At 39.7% G+C, this 14,465-nt stretch overlaps 1 protein-coding gene across 2 annotated transcripts; it reads right to left on the bottom strand.

The window, feature by feature from the left end:
- Positions 1-5,304: 5,304 nt before the first annotated feature.
- LOC133552854 (zinc finger protein 12-like) lies at positions 5,305-13,336 on the bottom strand. Of its 2 annotated transcripts, XM_061900393.1 has the most exons (3): positions 12,930-13,336; positions 8,244-8,535; positions 5,305-5,427 (listed from the first exon to the last, which is right to left on the bottom strand). In XM_061900393.1, exons 1-3 carry the CDS (start codon positions 13,120-13,122, stop codon positions 5,400-5,402), a joined length of 513 nt encoding a protein of 170 aa, XP_061756377.1. In that variant the 5' UTR covers positions 13,123-13,336; the 3' UTR covers positions 5,305-5,399. The 2 variants fall into 2 exon arrangements, with proteins under 2 accessions (XP_061756377.1, XP_061756376.1); XM_061900392.1 differs by lacking the exon at positions 5,305-5,427 and having other exon boundaries at positions 7,029-8,535; positions 12,930-13,335.
- Positions 13,337-14,465: the final 1,129 nt, after the last annotated feature.

Here is a 14,465-nt window from a genome sequence, read left to right as displayed (position 1 = left end):
TCTGAATATAATTACTGAAATAAATCAACTTTTTCATGATATTCTAATAATATGAACAGCACCTGTACATCTGACTGCAGTTCAGTTAATGTTTTGCCATAAACATCTACAGCGCTAAATATATATTGTGGCATGCCCCAGGGATCAATACTGAGACCAAAATTGTTCACTGTCTAAATTAACGACATTAGTAACGTATTATTTGCAGAGGACACAACTGCGTTTTGTTCAGGGGAGAACACACACAAGTTAATACAAATAATTCTTCCATCCATCTTCTACAGCTTGTCCTTTTTGGGATTGCGGGGGGTGCTGGAGCCTACACCAGCTGCACATGGGCGGAAGGCGGGCTACACCTTGGACAACTCGCTACCTCATCACAGGGCCAACACAGATAGACATACAACATTCACACACTAGGGCCAATTTAGTGTTGCCAATCAATCTATCCCCCGGTAAATGTCCTTGGAGGTGTGAGGAAGCCGGAGAAAACCGGAGGGAAATAACAGAGGAAATAAACAAATCAAAAGGGATGGTTTTAACTTCAGTAAAACTAAAATAATGCTATTCGGGAACAGCAGAGCAGAAGAGAAAGGGCCTGTCCCAATACACCACTTCGCCCTACTTTTTAGCCCTATCCCTACATTTTGCGTGTTCCATGATCAATAGATTATTCGTAATTATGATATACAAACCTCAAAACCAGTAAAGTTGGCATGTTGTGTAAATCGTAAATAAAAACAAAATACAATTATTTGCAAATTCTTTTCAACCGATATAAAATTTAATACACTGCAAAGACAAGATATTTAATGTTCGAATTGAGAAACTTAATTTTTTTTGCAAATTATCATCAACTTAGAATTTAATAGCAGCAACACATTGCAAAAAGTTGGCACAGGTGCATTTTTACCACTGTGTTACATGGCCTTTCCTTTAAAAAACACTCAGTAAACGTTTGGGAACTGAGGCCAATTTTCTGAAGCTTTTCAGGTGAAATTATTTCCCATTCTTGCCTGATGTACAGCTTAAGTTGTTCAACAGTCCGGGGTCTCCGTGGTATTTTAGGCTTCCTAATGCGCCACACATTTTAAATTGGAAACAGGTCTGGACTACAGGCAGGCCAAACTAGTACCCACACTCTTTTACTATGAAGCCACGCTGTTGTAACACGTGGCTTGGCATTGTCTTGATTAAATAGGAAGAGGCGTCCAAGATAACATTGCTTGGATGACAACATAAGTTGCTCCAAAACCTGTATGTACCTTTCAGCATTAACGTATGTGTAAGTTACCCATGCCTTGGGTACGAATACACCCCCATACCATCACAGATGCTGGCTTTTGAACTTTGCGCCTAGAACAGGGGTCGGGAACCTTTTTGCCTGAGAGAGCCATGAAAGCCAAATATTTTAAAATGTATTTACGTGAGAGCCATAAAATATTTTTTTTAACATTGAATACAACTAAATGTGTGCATTTTTAAGTAAGACCAACATTTTTAGAGTATAATAAGTCTCATATTTTTTTAATAACATTGTTATTCTGAAGCCAACCAATAATAAATGATTATTACTATTAATGCGACTTATTGAACAGGTGCAGTAGAAAACGGATGGCTGGATTAAAATGCATGAGAATGTTTTATATTTTGAATGTTATTTTTAACACTGTGATTACCAGCGGAATTATTCATTACTTATCGTTAGAGATGTCCGATAATATCGGACTGCCGATATTATCGGGCAATAAATGCTTTAAAAAGTAATATCGGAAATTATCGGTAGCTGTTTCAAACTGTAAAATTTATGACTTTTCAAAACGGCGCTGTGTACATGGACGTAAGGAGAAGTAAGGAGTGCCAATAAACCCTGTAGGAACTGCTTTTGCTTTCCAGCGCAATCACATTATATCTATGGCTTTTCACACACACAAGTGAATGCAATGCATACTTGGTCAACAGCCATACAGGTCACACTGAGGGTGGCCGTATACACAACTTTAACACTGTTCTAAATATGCGTCACACTGTGAACCCACACCAAACATGAATGACAAACACATTTCGGGAGAATATCCGCACCGTAACACAATATAAACATAACAGGACAAATTGCAGCACTAACTCTTCCGGGACGCTACGATAATAAAGATAAATTAAAGCTGCAAGCAGCGATGGACGGGACCGACTTTTGCTGGTGTTTCCTGCCTTTACCCATTCAACATGTCTTTACCTGCACATTACCTACCTTCCCTGCATCTTGGGGTCACACTGCTGCTTCCTTCTTTCACCCATACATGCTGGTGCTTCCTGCAATCACCCAGACAACATATATTTACCTGCACAGTACCTACCTTCTCTGCATTGTGTGGTCACGCTGGTGCTTCCTGCTTTTAAGCGGCCATCTTGAGACGGCAGCAGCGCAGCAGCATCAGTTCTTTGAAGGCTCGTAAAATCAAAACCGGAGCAGTTAGAAAAACTCTTTGCGCAACTTTTAATCAGAAGGGTTCAATATCTTTCCTGTGCGAGGTTTAAACCGACACAACAAACGCGCTCAGAGGAGATAATGTTTGAAAAAAGGTGACGTGTTTTCACAATACCTTTGTTTTGAAGGGTTAATTGCCAACTTCTTGTTGATTTTTGCTAATGAAATGTAGGTCTAAGTGAGATCTACATAGAGGTTTTTGTTCATGTCTCTACGACATTCCTACCTGAAGTTACAATAAGTTTTGTCTGTGTTTTCTTCCCAAGAGCAGTTTTGTCTGTGTTTTATTCCTAGGGGGCGCTAGAGCACAATTTTAAGTTTTGGGGTTTGTTTGTTTTTATTAGATCATAATTTTCGCCAGTCCTGATGTGTGTGTCCAGTTTAGTGAGTTTTGAAGCATTTTAAGGGGGTCAAATTACACCTCAAAGAGGCAAAAATGACATTTTTTAGGAAACTTTTGTTTTGAAGGGGTGTTTGCCAACTTCCTGTTGATTTGTGCTGAATAATTAAATTTTATGATATGTAGGTCTAAATCAGACCTACATAGAAGTTTTTGTTTGATGTCTGTATGACATTCCTAACAGAAGTTAAAAGCAGTTTTGTTTGTGTTTCTTCCTAGTGGGCGCTAGAGCACAATTTTGAGTTTTGGGGTTTAGATTTTCTATTAGATGGCAATTTTCGCAAGTCCTGATGTGTGTGTAAAATTTGGTGAGTTTTGAAGCATGTTAAGGGTGTCAAATTACAGCTCAAAGAGGCGGCGGTATAATAATAATAAAACCTTACAAATCCAATAGGGTCCTCTGTCCCAAAGGGACATTCGGTTCCTAAAAAATAATGCACTTTGTGACTTCAATAACAAATGGAAGTGCCATGTTGGTATTTTTTTCCATAACTTGAGCTGATTTATTTTGGAAAACCTTGTTACATTGTTTAATGCATCCAGTGGGGCATCACAACAAAATTAAGCACAATAATGTGTTAATTCCACGACTGTATATATATCGGTATCGGTTGATATCGGTATCGGTTGGACAGTATCGGAATATCGGATACCGGCAAAAAAAACATCATCAGACATCTCTAATTATCGTGTTAAGCAATGTCAACTAAGATTTATCAGAGAGCCAGATGCAGTGATCAAAAGGGCCACATTTGGCTCGAGAGCCATAGGTTCCCTACCCCTGATGTAGAGCTTCAGTCGTTCAACAGTTCGGGGTCTCCGCTGTCGTATTTTATGCTTCATAATGCGCCACACATTTTCGATGGGAGACAAGTCTGGACTGCAGGCAGGCCAGGAAAGTACCCGCACTCTTTTTACGAAGCCACGCTGTTGTAACACATGCTGAATGTGCCTTGGCATTGTCTTGCTGAAATAAGCAGGGGAGTCCATGAAAAAGAAGGCGCTTAGATGGCAGCATATGTTGTTCCAAAACCTGTATGTACCTTTCAGCATTAATGGTGTCTTCACAGATGTGTAAATTACCCATGTCTTGGGCACTAATGCACCCCCATACCATCACAGATGCTGGCTTTTGAAATTTGCGTCGATAAAGTTCTGGATGGTTCGCTTCCCTTTTGGTCCGAATGAGACGATGTCGAATATTTCCAAAAACAATTTGAAATGTGGACTCGTCAGACCACAGAACACTTTTCCACTTTGCATCAGTCCATCTTTGATGATCTCAGGCCCAGCGAAGCAGCGGCGTTTCTGGATGTTGTTGATAAATGGCTTTCGCTTTGCATAGTAGAGCTTTAACTTGCACTTACAGATGTAGCGACGAACTGTATTTAGTGACAGTGGTTTTCTGAAGTGTTCCTGAGCCCATGTGTTAATACCATTTAGAGATTGATGTCAGTTTTTGTATACAGTGCCGTCTGAAGGATCGAAGGTCACGGTCATTCACTGTTGGTTTCCGGCCATGCCGCATACGTGGAGTGATTTCTCCAGATTCTCTTAACCTTTGGATGATATAATGGACCGTAGATGTTGAAATCCCTAAATTTCTTGCAATTGCACTTTGAGAAACGTTGTTCTTAAACTGTTTAACTATTGGCTCACGCAGTTGTGGACAAAGGGGTGTACCTCGCCCCATCCTTTCTTGTGAAAGACTGAGCATTTTTTGGGAAGCTGTTTTTACAGCCAATCATGGCACCCACCAATTAGCCTGCACACCTGTGGGGTGTTCCAAATAAGTGTTTGATGAGCATTCCTCAACTTTATCAATTTTCATTTCCACCTTTCCCAACTTCTTCCTCACGTTTCTGGCATCAAATTCTAAAGTTAATGATTATTTGCATAAAAAAAGTTTATCAGTTTGAACAACAAATGTTGTTTTTGTAGCATATTCAACTGAATATGGGTTGAAAATGATTTGCAAATCATTGTATTCCGTTTATATTTACATCTAACACAATTTCCCCTACTCCTATAGAAACAGGGTTTTTATTGGTGTTCCTAAAAATAGATATACCGGCCCCCAGACACATTTTTTCTCCAAATTTGGCCCCTGAGACAAAATAATTGCCTAGGGCTGCGTTACACACTCACTGCGATGAAACAGCCAGTATGCGGCAGTTCCCACGGTCCTGGCTCTGGAGTCGACAGGTCCGTCCATGTCTTGATGTTGTCTGGCCAGGATTTCCGTGGTCTTCCTTGCTTCCTTCCACCCTCTAGTGACAAAGACTACTTTGGGACAAAAGATGATCCAGAATCTTATACTCTTGAGCATGTGTATAAGGAGGATGACTCTGAGCTACAAGTTATAGAAGCTCAGTGATAAGCAGATCCAGCTCTATTGAAGCACTAAGCCTTACATAGCACTATTGTTAGGTGCTAAACAAGAAGTACAAAATATAAACAATCACTTACTGTACAATGTCTGCTCTCACTGGGATGCCGACTGATGGGAGGTGTTTATCTTTCAGGCAAGACTTGTGTTCCCCTGTAAAAATGTGTCATATTTACTCTTATAAAAATAAAAAGGTGGGGGCAAACGTGCATCTTGTCGCATGATCCTTGCGACGTCTTTGGGTCTAAATTAAATTCTACATTTGACCAACATCTGGGCTTATGGCAATAAAGTGTGACCATTTTAGAATAAAGCAGTAACAAAACTAAATTGAAGCGCTGCGAACACTTTTCGGATGCACTCTACTTTTAGTTACCCTAAAGATTGATTTAAGTGAAGTATCTCGGTTAAAAAAAATGACATTTATTAAAAGTGTACTGGTTGGGGTTCTGTAACCCCAGCCCTACGCATATGTCATTCAGAGCAAAAATAGTGGAGTGAAATTGTGGTGATAAACAGCCTGATTTATTTTTAATCTAGTCATTGTTCATTTTATTATTGTTTTACTTTTACCATATGGCTGGTTTTTGTTTTTATACAAAACATGAATAAAACATTCAAATGTCACAGCATGTGACATAATAGAAGCTCCTTTGTAAAAAATTGTGAGAAAGGAAGTGACAAAGTTTGTTTTGCATGTGTGGGCCGATGGTGTCTCCCCATAACGATTGTATAGGTACAAGGAACATATCCATGCTGTGGAAGTAGCAGAGGATCCTTTTTGAAGGGGAACTGCACTTTTTAAAATGTATTTTGTATATAATTCACAATCTTTATGAAACAAAAACACATGCTATTTCGTTTTGTTGCTAACTCGTAAATAAACAATACCAGTGTGCTTACAATGGAGTCAATGGGAGCTCCTCTTCTGCCCAAAAGCCACCAACAATACTCTATTTACATTTTGGGACCTAATATTAACCAAGTAATAATGATATTGTAATTATAAGCGCTATCACAGACTAACTATTTCTAAAGAGCTTACTTCATTATGCTGCTATGTTGACATTGCCAACTAGTGAGCTGCTTCCTCGCCTCAGAGCTCATGAAAGTTTATTCTAGATTATAAATCATGCATATCACCTGGATAGTAAAAGGATGAGGACATAATCCGAGAGGTTGGTACAACTCTGACAGCCAAGTTGGACCAAAAAGACGTTTGGTTCCACCCCCTTTTTTCTTCGCAAGGATTATGGTCATCCTTCATCTAAACGGGAATCTATGAACATTCTATCAGTCGGCATCCCAGTGGGAGCAGACATTGATGATGTTTTATTATGTTTGTTGGCTCCCATGAAGTCTGGAGTAGTAATCAGTGATGTTGTCTAAGGAAACAGCAATCGTCGTGATGCATTTTTGAAATGAATGCTTACAATGTACAATGTAAATATTACATGTTATTGAAAATGTGCCTGTTACTACATAACATATATACTTACATTGTGTATACAAAACTTGATGGAAGTGTTTGTTTTTAAAGCTCATTATAGGCGCCATTTTAATTTACTAATTAGAATGCATAAAAAAAAGAAAAAAGTGTTCTTGTCTTACATAGGGATTTATGAAAGATAGGCAATATTCCAAAAAAAAGAGCAGTTTCCCTTTAAGCCCCAACCAACGTGATTTTTAATGGCCGGGCCTTCCCTAGTCACAGCTCATACTCTGGACACAATCATGTATCACTTTTCAGGAAATGTAGGATGACGCTTTCTTTAATCGGACTTGAATGACACATCATAGTTTTAATTCAGCAGCATGATTGGTGTACTGTACTTTAGCTCCAGGACTCCACTGCTGTTGGAGCCGCCCCATTCTCCCTGCTTGTCATCAAGATTCAACCTTTGGTACGCATGAACGGTGCCAGACAGAAGTTCAAGCTAGAATGTTATGACCCTCCCTTGGAGTGAAAATTACTTATTTTCCATTTACAATAACACACAGTCTCTTTATAGTCAGTTACAACCACCATCATACATTGACACAGTCTTTAACGTTGGCAGAGCTGTTGGCATCTTTTCTTTTCACGTTCGTCGAAGTGAATTATATTTATATAGCGCTTTTCTCCAGTGACTCAAAGCACTTTTACATAGTGAAACCCAATATCTAAGTTACATTTAAACCAGTGTGGGTGGCACTGGCAGCAGGTGGGTAAAGTGTCTTGCCCAAGGACACAACGGCAGTGACTAAGATGGCGAAAGCAAGGATCAAACCTGGAACCTCAAGTTGCTGGCACAGTCACTTTACCAACCGAGCTATAAGGCCCCACAAAAATATAAATTGGCCTTTCATGATGAAAAAAATTACACTTCTGTAGGACATGTATATGTTACAAGCAAATGAGCAACAGTTGCAGTATTTCATACGCACAGCAATGATATTACAATCGTTATCAAAATATATTTCATTTACGGCTGCTGTTCTCATGAGCACACTTGTGATTGTTAATCTGGTACTTATAAAAAAATCTTTCATTGCACACGTTGCAACTGAACACTTTCTCACCAGTGTGTCTTCTCATGTGTACTACAAGTGCTGTTCGCTCACAAAAGCTTTTGTTGCAGCTTACACAAGAATATGTGTTTTCTCCGGTGTGTATTCTCATGTGTCTTTTCAAATGTTGAGAACGGACAAAACCTGCACCACAGACTGAACATGGAAACGGTTTCTCTCCAGTGTGTATTCTTGTGTGTATTTTAAAATCGGCCTTCTCATAGAACGTTTTGCCACAAACTGAGCACACGAATGGTTTTTCTCCTGTGTGTGTTTTCGTGTGTCTTTTCAGACTACAACGGTGATTAAATGTTTTGTCGCACTGAGAGCATTTGAAGTATGTGTGGTCAGTGTAACATGTCATGTCTGCTTTAGGGTCTTCATCATCAGTGTCAGGAGTGTTGGATGTTGGGTCGTACCTATATGATAGTGGCGCTAAGAGATTGTCTGCCTGTGATCCTCCATCAGCTTCTGTTGTCATGTGTTGTGTTGAGCTGCTGCTTGTAGGCTGCCCCTCTAGCTTCTCCTCACGTTCATCTATGTCTCCATCATCTTCATTTTTCACAGTGACACTAATCTTTGGGAACTTCTGTAGTTCCTCTGGGTTGTGACGCTGGTCTTCTTCTTTAATGTGGTGAGGTTGTAGCGGCTCCTGCTCCACCCTGGCGATGAACTCCTGCTGCTCAGGCGAAAGATGTTCTTCATGAACGTCTGCAGGACATAAGAACAACCACAACAACATGCTTTAGGAAAGTCAAGTTTTGCTATGTCACACTCGTAAATAAACATGAATAAAAGTGTGCTTACAATGGAATCATCTATCCATCCATCAATTTTCTACCGCTTGTTCCTTTTGGGGTCGTGGGGGCTGCTGGACTATTCTATTCCGCCCAACAGCCACCAACAATACTCTATATTTTGTGACCTAATATCATCCAAGTATTAGTGATATTGTTATTGTATGTGCTAATGCAGACTATTTCTAGCGGCGTATTGTCACAGACAGCTTACTTTCTTATGCTGCTATGTTGACATCACCAGCTAGTGATCTGTTTCTTCGCCTTGGAGCTCATGAAAGTTTCGTCATCTAAACAGGAATATATGAAGATCCTATCAGTCGGCATCCCAGTGATTGTGTAAATCGCTTCCTACTCGTTCCACGATTACACACGTCGCAGGAGCCAGTCGTGCTGTTTTAACAACGTTTTTAATGTTCATGTATTCATTCAACAATCTTTTCAGATGTTTTCTCTCCAGTCTCTCCCACCTCCTCTCCTCCACTGGCCGCTCACTGTTAAAGACAAAACATGATTAGATTACCACGTACCACCTGTGAAATTTAATTACCTGCCAGCTGTGTCTTGCCGTCAGCACATGCTCCTATCCGATGGTGCTCCGCCCTCAACACTATCGACAGAGGCGGTGACCTTTGATCCTGCAGACGCGTTGGTCACATTCTCCCTACACACTGTTTTATTATGTTTGTTAGCTCTCATGAAGTCTGCAGTAAGTAGTAATCAGTGATGTCGAAGGAAATATCGATCATTGTGATGTAATTTTAAATTAATGTGGAGCTTTATGCTTATAATGTACAAAATATGTACATTGTAAAATGAGGCATTTGGTCAGGTTGACCTGGTGTGCATGCACGGTCTGTGCGCTCCACTTTCTAGTCATGTTTTTTTTTCTTTCCGTTTTTGCTCTTCCGATAGACAAGGCCATATTTAGAACGGAAAGGATTAATTGTTGGATGTTAGAAAGCAGTTTGAACATTATGCACACCCACAAAGATTTTATTCCACTAGAGATTCAGCGGACTACAAAAGTCTCCATTATCCCCCATCTGAGGCGCTAGAGACATAGAAGACACCGAAAATAAAAGCTGGGTTGGAGGAAGAGCCTGCAGGGTTGGCTACAATCTAAGACACATAGACCAGCATTTGCCAGGTTTTTTCTCGCCAACGTCTGGTCACTTGTCATTAGGTTGCACACAATTAGACAGAAAATCGCCTGAAGGACCCCAATTAGGCTGTGGAAGGACCATAAAGCAGCCTACTAAACTGCCCGTTTTAAAAGCATTATAACTACCTCATCGGTCGAAAGTACATCAAACAGTCAAATGGAACCAATCACCCAAGGATAACTCATTTACCCTCATAGTGTGGAGGAGTGTATCCAATTGGTAAATAACTATTTTTTTCCTTGGGGAGTGGTTGAGTGAGTAATCATTGACCATCCTTTGAAATAAGACCCATTCATCTGAAATGGGGTAAATAATCGCACAAAATATTAGCATGTTATAGGTTCCCAACGTGTCTGGAAAAGCTAAACATTTGGTCTTTGATCATTGTAAATCAGTTGAGAAATATGCGAGGAGAAGAGAGATGTGGCTATTGCCACCCCAGCAGACAATGGCGTGGCGCACCACAGAAACAGCGCAGTGTATTCGGCTGTTGAAAATGTGTTTTTGTTTTGTTGTTTGTCCATGTATGCTAATTATTTTTGTTTTGATTGTGTTTTACTGTTGTAGCTGTATGTAGGAATAGCGCCTCTGAAGTGGCCGCTGGTCGCATCAGCTCTGTTCTCCTTTAATGTTTCCCACTTGTTTTCATACCAAGATGGCGTCACATAGGCCACCACAGGACTGTGCTATTTGGTATTTGTTGCGTTTTTGTTTGCTTTTACCAAGTTAAATTCCTTGTGTGTTAAACATACTTGGCCAATATATCATATTCTGTTATTGTAAATTACATGCACATGGGTGGAAGACTGTTGTGTCAGTCATGGCTTTCGTTCCAGAGACGCTAACAACAATTTTCATAGTACAAAATGATCTGTTTTAAACATTATTTAACGACAAACATGAAGTTATTCATTTACTAATGTATGTTTGATTTCGTACATTACCTTATGGCACACATGGGCGACTAAAACAAAATTCTCCTCTATGTAATTGAGGAGAATTTTGGAGAACCACACTGACCCCTAGTGGAGTTCTCACGGAACTACATTTAAATATGATATACACATCATTGTACATGTAAACTATTACTGTATATTGATGCACAGATGATTTATGTTGGGCATTTTTGGGCAATACACATCCAAAAATGACGCCATTTCTCCATAGGTCATGTAATAGGTAGATGTACGTTTTGCAAAACAAAACAAAAAACCATTGTATACACTAAAAACACATTCATACTTTATACAAACCATAATCTCACTTTTGACATATATTTAAGTTTCTCAATAACATTTTACACTACCCCCACTATTTGACTATGCCAAGCCTCATGGCAGAGTGAGACCTCCATTCCACCTTAACTACATCTTTGTGCTCATGTTGCTGAGTCGTCTTTAGCTAACTATTCCTACGGCTTATAGAACATTGATTTTATATATATATATAGATATATACATATATATATGTATATATATATATATATATATATATATATATATATATATATATATATATATATATATATATATATATATACACACACACATATATATATATATATACATACATATATATACACAGTGGGGGCAAAAAAGTATTTAGTCAGCCACCGATTGTGCAAGTTCTCCCACTTAAAATGGTGACAGAGGTCTGTAATTTTCATCATAGGTACACTTCAACTGTGAGAGACAGAATGTGAAAAAAAATCCAGGAATTCACATTGTAGAAATTTTAAAGAATTTATTTGGAAATTACGGTGGAAAAAAAGTATTTGGTCAACTCTCACTGATGGAAGGAGGTTTTGGCTCAAAATCTCACAATGGATGGCCCCATTCATTCTTTCCTTAACACGGATCAATCGTCCTGTCCCTTTAGCAGAAAAACAGCCCCAAAGCAAGATGTTTCCACCCCCATGCTTCACAGTAGGTTTGGTGTTCTTGGGATGCAAATCAGTATTCTTCTTCCTCCAAACACGACGAGTTGAGTTTATACCAAAATTGATACATGGATGATACAGCAGAGGATTGGGAGAATGTTATGTGGTCAGATGAAACTGAAATAGAACTTTTTGGTGAAGGAGCGCGCAGTTGCCGCGCGCTTGCCTGACACTGCGGCGAAAGCTATGTCACTTTATCGATGGGAAAATGCATTTTAAGACAATATGATTTGCCTGAGTGGCACGGAGACCCGGAAAGTAACAAGCGGTAGAAAATGTATTAGAAAGGACAGATTTAAAAAAAAAAAAAAAAAAAAATAGTTAAAAAGTGCCAATGGGAGTCTTTCAGGCATTTGCAGGGCAGCTCATTACTTATTTATTAGAAATATTGAAAAAAATGCACGTGGCAATAGGTTGATTGGCAACACTAAACTGGCCCTAGTGTGTGAATGTTGTCTCTCTGTGTTGGCACTGTGATAAGGTGGCGACTTGTCCAGGTGTGTACCCCCCGCCTTCCACCCGAATGCAGCTGAGATAGTTCCCTGCACCCTCGCAACCTCGAACGGGACATGCGGTAGAAAATTGGATGTATGGATGAATTTACCTCCCAAATCTACGAGTTCACTCAAATGTTCGAAATTAACTGAAACTGCACTGAACTGAACAGAACACACAACTTCCTTTTCCTTGGCTTTCACCCATCTCTGGCTTCTTCGCAGTCTTACCCCTGTTGTAAGCACAATACCAATGGCGCGCAATTTACAAAATGCGCAACCGCATTTTGCAATTTAATGTCAAAGCAAATCAAATGTTTATTGGATTCATCACTATACAGTGTACATCCACGACTAGACTACTGACTAAACTACTACCAAGTGTGGATTCAGGCTGCGTGGCCTATTTCAAGTTTATTATATTTTATAAATAGTAAACCAAGTTGTGGTAGTAGTTTAGTCAGTAGTTCTGTCGTGGATGTACACTGTATAGTGATGAATCCAATAAACATTTGATTTGATTTGACATTAAATTTGCAAAATGCGCGCCATTGGTATTGTGCTTACAACACCCCGAACACACCACACTGACCCCTAGTGGAGTTCTCACGGAACTACATTGTAAAAATCCCTTTTTTCCCCACAAGGCTACACTGTTATTGATCAAATAAAAATGTAGTAGGCACGTGAGAGTAAGAATGAAACACACCTGCTCTCTGTAATACAACCTGATTGTTGAAAACAGCGTCGAGAAGTAGACGTTGTCGCTCGTTGTCCTCTTTTGTTCGAGAAAGTTCCTCTTCGAACTCTGCTATCGTCCTTTCAAACACTACAAATATTTCATCGACGGCCACACTCAGTCGCTGATTCACCAACGTCCGCAGCATTTGTGTCTTGCACATATTCACGCAGCCACGAGACTACACTCCCAGGGAGCAATGAGCTGAAAACCCCCGGTCTCTTTGTTGGCAGTTAACAAGCTAACAGAGGCTGAGAGGGTTCATTAATTGGACTGAGGCGACTTTATCCTGACATTAAGAATACAAACGTAGAGACGAACTACCCGGAAATTCCCGTTGCCGTTTAACTACTTCCAGTAACACACAGATACTGTGTGACAAGCGCATTACTGCCTCCTTTAGGTGTGGAGATGGCATTACCTCCTTGATCGATTAAAGTATGTGGTGAGATAAGAGTTCTTGTCAACACAAATTAACAATGGACAACAGTCATTCAGTTAAAAGTAAAAGCTGTGGCTGGCAGACATAACAAAAGAGTACATTAACACAAAATTTGTTTGCCGCAGTACAGTTTTAAAGTTATCATACAAACCCTGTTTCCATGAGTTGGGAAATTGTGTTAGATGTAAATATAAACGGATTACAATGATTTGCAAATCCTTTTCAACCCCTATTCAATTGACTGCACTACAAAGACAAGATATTTGATGTTCAAACTCATAAACTGTATTTTTTTTTTGCAAATAATTAATTTAGAATTTTATAGCTGAAACATGTGCCAAAGTAGTTGGGAAAGGGCATGTTCACCACAGTGTTACATCACCTTTTCTTTTAACAACACTCAGTAAATGTTTGGGAACTGAGGAAACTAATTGTGTGGAATCCTTTCCCATTCTTGTTTTATGTAGAGCTTCAGTCGTTCAACAGTCCAGGGTCACCATTATCTTATTTTATGCTTCATAATGCACCACACATTTTCGATGGGAGACAGGTCTGGACTGAAGGCGAGCCAGGAAAGCACCCGCACTCTTTTTTTTTACAAAGCCATGCTGTTGTAACACGTGCTGAATGTGGCTTGGCATTGTCTTGCTGAAATAAGCAGGGGCGTCCATGGAAAAGATGGCTTAGATGGCAGCATATGTTGTTCCAAAACCTGTATGTACCTTTCAGCATTAATGGTGCCTTCCCAGATGTGTAAGTTACCCATGCCTTGGGCACTAATGCACCCCCATACCATGACAGATGCTGGCTTTTGAACTTTGCGTCAATAACAGTCTGGATGGTTCGCTTCCCCTTTAGTCCGGACGACACGATGTTGAATATTTCCAAAAACAGTTTGAAATGTGGACACTTTTCCACTTTGCATCAGTCCATCTTAGATGATCTCGGGCCCAGAGAAGCTGGCGGCATTTCTGGATATTGTTGATAAATGGCTTTTGCTTTGCATAGTAGAGCTTTAACTTGCACTTACAGATGTAGTGACGAACTGTATTTAGTGACAGTGG

The sequence above is a fragment of the Nerophis ophidion genome, linkage group LG05 (assembly GCF_033978795.1).
Source record: "Nerophis ophidion isolate RoL-2023_Sa linkage group LG05, RoL_Noph_v1.0, whole genome shotgun sequence".
NCBI lineage: Eukaryota > Metazoa > Chordata > Actinopteri > Syngnathiformes > Syngnathidae > Nerophis > Nerophis ophidion.
Note: the sequence above shows the minus strand (reverse complement) of the source record. Positions and strands in the feature narration are given on the sequence as shown.